At 31.7% G+C, this 7,359-nt stretch overlaps 1 protein-coding gene across 1 annotated transcript; it reads left to right on the forward strand.

Moving 5' to 3' along the window:
- Positions 1–10: 10 nt before the first annotated feature.
- On the forward strand, positions 11–1,537 carry LOC134246291 (uncharacterized). The gene is made up of 2 exons (XM_062728617.1): positions 11–238; positions 454–1,537. Exons 1-2 carry the CDS (start codon positions 200–202, stop codon positions 757–759), a joined length of 345 nt encoding a protein of 114 aa, XP_062584601.1. The 5' UTR covers positions 11–199; the 3' UTR covers positions 760–1,537.
- Positions 1,538–7,359: the final 5,822 nt, after the last annotated feature.

The raw sequence follows: 7,359 nt of genomic DNA on the forward strand, positions 1-7,359 counted from the left end.
GGTCTGATGAAGCTTAATGAATTACAAAATACGTTAGATCTGTTCAATAAACATCAGACTGACATCGAAAGTAACAAAGATTTTACGTGTGAAACAAATGTTACAAAACAAGTAAAGCTTGAATTGCCCATTGGAAAACACATTACAAATTGCCTGAATTGTAATATGACTTGTCACGAGGACTGTGCACTTGCTGACGATGATCAAAAACGTGGCTGTAAGGCAATGGATTCTAAAGGTAATTGTCGGGTTTGCAAATTTAAGTGTCACTGGCGTAAGCACAAAAACGGAAGATATATCTTTAAATATGTCACCGAGAAGAAAACGGAAACTTACAAAGAAAAAAAAAAACAGAATTATGAAAAAGCAAAAGGACTAAAAATAACAGATGAAAAATATTTGAAAGAAATTGGAGCTGATATAGATGACCTTATTGACAAGATATTTACACAGATGGACGAAATGGCCGAGTGCAAAGGAAGGTTGAGAGAAATTGCTTTGAGTCCCGACCCTCTCTCAGCTGTTGATCACATTGACCAAATGATTCAAGCTGAAGAAATAAGTAAGCAAGTAGGCTATGAACAAAGAATACAGATGCTGAATGAATTCAAACAATTAGCTCAAACTGATCAGAGTGTTGAAAACTTTGGACAGATTGTTCGTAAAGCTAAGGATGCTTTATTTAAAACAACTGGTAGAAAGGTAGTACAGAAGGCAATTCCAAGGCTTGGTAGACGTAAATCCATGTCAAAAAAGTAATGGCTGTACTTTTAAGTATTCAAATTACTATCAATCTTTGGTAGTCATTTTGTTTTTAGAGAAATTTTTTTTCGAATTTATATACAGGTATTTATATTCATGTATATACTTTGGATAAGGAGCGAAGCGTCTGAATCAAGCTCCACATTGCTTCCCCTAAATTGGAATATTCTCAAACCAATGTACATTTAGAAACTTTTAGAAAATTCGTATAAAGAATAAGACGATTTGAGATAAAATATTTGATAATGATGTTAAGTAATTTTTTTTATATTAAGGTCAAGTAAGTCACTTTGATGATCTTTTGATATTCTTTTTTTGCCCGTCATCGTCAGTCATTCAGATTTGCATTCTCCTATGTGCTAAAACTTTCAATTTTCAACATATTATACTGAATGGAATAAATGTCTAAACCAATCGTGGTATAATGCATTAATATTAAAATGGAAACATAAATTGTAAATTTCAAGGTTTCTTCCTTCCGGTTGCATTAAAAAGCATAAAAATATGATAAGTAATCTTCACAACGCTTTTTTACTCCTTCAAATAAAGCAGTCAAATGGTGGCATAATCATGGTAAGCATGAGCATATAAATTGTGAAACTAATGACCCAAGGCGTTAGAAATGAAGCAAAAAAAATCATTGATTTGACGTTAAAAATGCATTATATTTGTTTCTTTGAAATTTTCTTTACTTCTAGAAATCGGAGGCAACTTGTTTGCATGATGATTATAATTAATGAAACCTAAACAATATTGTGAAATCCATGACCTGGTTAAGTTTGGAAGTCCAAGTGTTGAGATGCATTTTTCACACATGTATAATTGGAAATTAAATGTTACAAAATATTCTTACTGTTGAATTATAAGAAGGCATAATATCATGATGCAATGAATATATATTTCATGCATAACACAGCCCGTTATACCAAATGATCCAACGTTTTCAATTGTCTATAATGTCGCTGGTAAAATCTATCTTCTAGAGAGTATTTCATGATTTCGTTATATGTAAAATATAAATTTAAAGATAAAATCAAAAATGATATCTACTAGAATCAAAATCACGAAGCAATCCATGTTAATTTCCACAGTGCTCGCCCACTGACGTCATACACGAAGAGATCCCATGAAATTGACATGCACATGGGCACTTAATGTTTCACTTGGCGAACGTTGTTAATATCGAGAAATATCAGTTAACTTTCAAAAAGATGTTTAAAAGAAAACAGATGAGAGTGTAATTTATTGTCAATTCTTGCATCTCCCTGAATTTGGATGAATAAGTTTTTATATCTCAAAACGCAAGTAATTTTTTCTTTATTTGGCGTCCATACAATTTGTGTGAAGGTCGACATAGAATGTAAGGAATATACATATGTATATATTTTTATACAATATAATTTTCAGCAATTTTTAATCATCAGGAAATGGTTTTTAAAATAGTCTCCAATTTGTAATTTTAAATCCATAAAGTTTGTTATCACATTTTGTGTAAACCTCGACGCATATGTAATTACGCAAATTGTAATAAAAGAAGGGTGTTTTTTATGTATCAGGTTATTACATTTTGCGTTGACCTCGTCACAAAATTCAATTACGCAAAATATAATAATCTCAGTTTATGATGTTTTCGCGTTGTTATAACAATTTGCATTAGCTGTATGAGAGCAAGTTATACATGCTCATGCTATAAATGTTTTATACACCAACCATCAAAAAGTGAATATATATTATCAACTAGTAATAATATTTAATATTATGTGTATATAAATTCAGGCCTCTAAGTGACCTCAATTTGGGCGCCCAATAAAAACAAAATTAGTCGCCAATGCAAATTTTTCGTCGGCAGGCAAGTTTAAAGTAATTAATATAATGAGGTTTGATAACTAAAATCTAAGAATGTGACAAATAAAACTCATGTCCATTGCTAAAAATGTTTTTATTTTTTTTAAAGTTACTTTTTGTTTCTGCAGAAATCTTAAGATTGTTAAAAATGTTAAAAGTTCTGGAATTCGAGGATCCCCAAGTCAATTTAAAGTGGTCGAAAATTTGGCGACTTATGGGAAAATTTTAGGCGCCAATCAAAACTTTAGGCGGCATAACGACATGATTAGTCGCTTATTAGGGCCCTGTTATAATATACACATCCTTTTATAAAGATATCTCAAATTGTAATCTACTAGCACATGTATATCAAGTTAGAGATAAATCATCAAAATATTTCATATAGAATTTGTGTTTTACATGAAATGTAGTTTTTAATTTGTCTTTTTGCGTATGTCAGTGAAAGGTCAAGCACTCATGTTGACTTCTCTCCTGTAAATACAGTCAGTATAATTTAATTCTTATTTACAAAACTGTACACTGTGGAATCATTTTATTTCGATCGGATCAATGTTCGTCGGTAACCAAAATTTTACTGGTTCGTGGGAACCCATTTTGTGGATAACCTGTATTTTCAAATGATGCAATGATTCAATACTATGACTTTCCTTTGTGGGGATATAAATTCTTTGGTAACTGTGACCCGTCAAATCCACAAGCCTTGGCCCCTCGATGATTCCACAGTCAGTTATCTTGAATTCGAATGTATGTCAGCTGTGAAACAAATGGAACTAAATATTGTGGAATTTGAAATGTATCTAAATTCTGCAACACCGTATAAGCAGAAATTTTAGCGAAGATTTTATTTTAGCATGATTAGAGAGGATTTTGAGGTCACTAAAATCAAATATCGCTAGCAATTAATTCCGCATTAGAAGTTCCCATTATCTTTCTATTGGCGGTAAAAATCGAAAAACTTACTTCTCGGTAAAATTAAATACTGATTTTTAAGGACAAATCGCTAAATTTGCGTCTCGCTAAAAATTCCACTTATACGGTATGAAACATTGAGTGCAATTTTTCGTGTCATATGGATACCGCACGGGTTAACAAGTTAGCTTCATGAGAGAAACCGGTCCGCTTGGGGTATAAATTGGCCATGCACGTGTCAACCTCAGCTGTGGTTTCTTGATAATACATTCTGTATACTCTACAACTTGTCCCTTGAAGGTACATATGTTCAATCATAAATCTAAATGTATTCATCATCAAAGAGTCATTGTTTTGTAATCTTACAGACCCTGAAACGTGCTACTACCCCAAAAAAGCGTGCAATCTGATTAAAATACAGACCTCTACATAGCGCTTTGAAAAGCGTGTGACTCCAATGCCCCTTTTTCGTGCAATCCGTGTAGAGTTTTGTGTAAGCTCCAAAGCGTTTCATGCAAACCACGAAGCGAGTGTGCAAGAAGGCTGCGATTTTCTTGTAAGAACCGTTTGAGAAACGTGCGACTTTAGTGCAAGAATCGTCTGAGAAACGTAGGATTCATCCGAAAGTCGTTTTAATTTTTATATGGTTATTGATGAGTCAGGATAAAAAAATTTTTTATTGCTTTTAATTAATATCATTCGGATTTAGTATACTGGTTGTATTTTAAGAGTGAAAATAAGGAGAAATAATTTCTGCAAAAACGAAATAAAATAATGCGATAATGTATAATTTATTTCTTTTTTTTTGTAAATATGAAGATGGTCTATTTTATTATTATTACTTCATGCAGCGGGTTATTATGACGAAAAACAAATGCTGGCACGTAGACGATGATAGACATTTCACTTTTTAACAAGCGGATTCAATCCAAACTTAACCATTTACTATTTCTATCGGTTTACATAGAACTTGTGAAAGATTGCGATTCTTAATTAATCTATAATTAATCCATAATTATTTAAATAATGTACGAGAGATTCCGAGATGGAAATTCAAATCGAAACCAAAGCCTTCCAAAACCGTGCACAAGGCGTGTGAGAAACCTGTACAAAACATTTTGTAGAGCCTTTGTGTTAACCGTGGAGCTTTTCGTGCCAAGTGTTTCGTGTGAAGTGTTCAGCGTTTCGTGCAAACCGTTTGCGAGCGTGTACTGTTCGTGCAGCGTTTGCGTGGGTTCATTAGCATGCAGGGTCTGTAATATGTATTATGTTAACTTCTGCATGCAAACCATTCTGTTATACAGTTTTAAATCATATCTTTTTGATTGTTGAATGTATAAACCTTAATGTTTTCCTGATATTTGGTTAAATTCATCATTTTATTGCTGAATTGCTGTTTCTTAGTAATAAATATTGTGAACTTTACAAAACTTCGTTTTCTTTAAAGCACTTGAGAGCCATGGGCAATAACTGAATGAAAAAAATCACAAGCACACTCACAGAAACCAATCCAGAGTTGTGAGACACGTAATTAAAAAGTGAAAAATTTCTTTTAAACATCACCAGTACTTTTTGTTGGCGGCTGAAGATTTCTAAGCAAATTTATATTTCTTCAAAATAGCTGCCCGCCGTTCACATATTTTCGTTAGATGATACAATAGTGATTAGGATCAGACGAAAAATTCCATTTAATTTTGACGTTCTATGTTAAACGGGAAGAAAACATGATTCATTTTATATGCAAACAAATATTCAGATGCTAGTTAAATAATATGATAGAAAAATCTTTTAACAATCCAATTTCAAAGTAATTATATCATAGAAGCAAAGGTAAGAAGCTTCTGGAAAAAATAAAAAAAATACTGAAAGAAAAATGTTCTACTAACAACAATATAATAGATTCTGAGTTTCTTTAACGTGATTTCAAGATAACGAACATCTTATAATCTCCATGAAAGTAATACAAATTTGGAGCAGAGAAAACGTAAGCATCCCTTGCAGACCGGAAGCACCAGTCGTGTCTTCCTTGTCATGATCTGGAGAACCGAATAATCCATCGACAATTCAGTGTAAAAATAATGACGTAACAATTAACATGTAACTCGAAAAAAAAATTACTTTTTTAACTAATTAATAGAGAAAAAAGTACGTGAAATACCTGGGAATGAATTCATTATATATCCATATAAAAATCATAAGTATTTTTGTACATTTAAATGAAGAATGGAAAGTGATTTTCAGGAAATTACTCAAAAGTTTTTATAATGATAACCAACAAATATTCAGAATCATACTTTAATTATAGAAAGGAAATTTTCAGTTGGATATTTATTTTGATATGTGCTTTTTAAAACAAATTATTGGTTAAAAATTTATCCTGCTAATAATGATGAAATGTTAAACTTTATTCAACTTCATTGTGTTCAAATATGTTTTCTATTTACACTGAGGATTTCTAATTCTAAGGTTTTAGGCAAAAAAAAAAATCTCAATATATACAGTTTTTTCTCAATATGCACAAGTAGTAAAGATTGAACTAAAATAAGAAATATGTTGATCCACTTAGCCTTATGTATGGTATGGTGACATATTTCTACCCGCTACATACAAGATAAATTATGTCAACATGCAAGAAAAGTATGTCAATATGCAATTGCAAGATAATCATGTTTCAGCGTTTATATGGTTTTATATATTTGTCTTTGACCATAACGCTACAGATCCCGTAATAAGAATAACTTTCAATATACAGAGCAAAATATCCTGCGCATGTTTTGGGAGAATTTCATCTCTTTCCAGCATTGGTCAATTATCTTTCGCTCCATAATTCTAGACAAGTTCTTTAACCAGTTTGTATATGTTGTCTACCTCCCAAACCCTCTTACTCGTCTCTACGGACCAAAAAAATTGCTTGATGCGATTTTTTGTCGAATGACAGAAAATTCAGAGCAAGCGAGTAAGATGAGTAAAATAGGGTTGAGAGTTGTATAACAAATACAAGTTTCTTAAAAATGTGTCTAGAATAAGGAGTGAACTGTAAATGATTGATCAATACTGGAAAGTGGAAAAATTCTCCTCAAACGTGCGTATTAAATCTTTCGCTGTAATTTGCACTTTTTTTCATTAAGGGGTCTGTAGCGTTATGATATTAACTAAAATGTTAAACATTACGCCACAGTTCTGCAGCTAATTTACATGCAAGATAATTATGTGACATACTTTTTTAAATTTCATTTCAATATTGATAAATTTACTTCCTACCACCAGTATCTGACTACGGAAACGTATAACCGCCTTGTTATGTTGTGTTATACCTGAAAATGGCAAAATAATATTAGCGTCATCTTTCAATGAAAGGTTTTTAACATCAAAGTATTTTCAACTTGAACAAGGAGATCGGAAAACTTCGATTAACATTGAATGATTTAATCGAAGTGTTTCCCCCAGTTAAAAAATATTGTATAGACATATCTTAAGTTTATATTGTGATAAGAAGACCACCTAACAAAAAAACTGAGAACGGAAATGAATATTCAAAATTCGAACAATATGCTCAATTTCCTACTTACCAAATATGTTCCCAGTTATCGATTTCATTTCCTGCACTAGTTATGGACTCTTGTTGACTTCGATGGTTTTGAAATTGTCTGATACAGACTTTATCTTAATAACACTTGAACTTTGGCTTTAAAAAAATTCAGTTATGGGAATAGTTTTGTTCTTAAATATATTAAGCAAAACTGTAAACGTTACTAGATACGTATAAAAGTGCAGATTGATTGCTTGGTATGCTTTTCTGGCATTTGCAACAAAAGAAAATTAATAGATAAAATTTATTATTAA

This window comes from Saccostrea cucullata, unplaced genomic scaffold, assembly GCF_032062105.1.
Source record: "Saccostrea cucullata isolate Sc308-1 unplaced genomic scaffold, CSIRO_AGI_Scuc_v1 ctg21131, whole genome shotgun sequence".
In the NCBI taxonomy this organism is placed as follows: domain Eukaryota; kingdom Metazoa; phylum Mollusca; class Bivalvia; order Ostreida; family Ostreidae; genus Saccostrea; species Saccostrea cuccullata.

Excerpts from the sequence above, each read along its gene's own strand:
- LOC134246291 (XM_062728617.1), top strand. The coding sequence starts at position 200 with ATGATCAAAAACGTGGCTGTAAGGCAATGGATTCTAAAG. Across the intron at positions 239-453 it reads TAAGGCAATGGATTCTAAAG|ATGGACGAAATGGCCGAGTG; the intron begins GTAATTGTCGGG and ends ATATTTACACAG.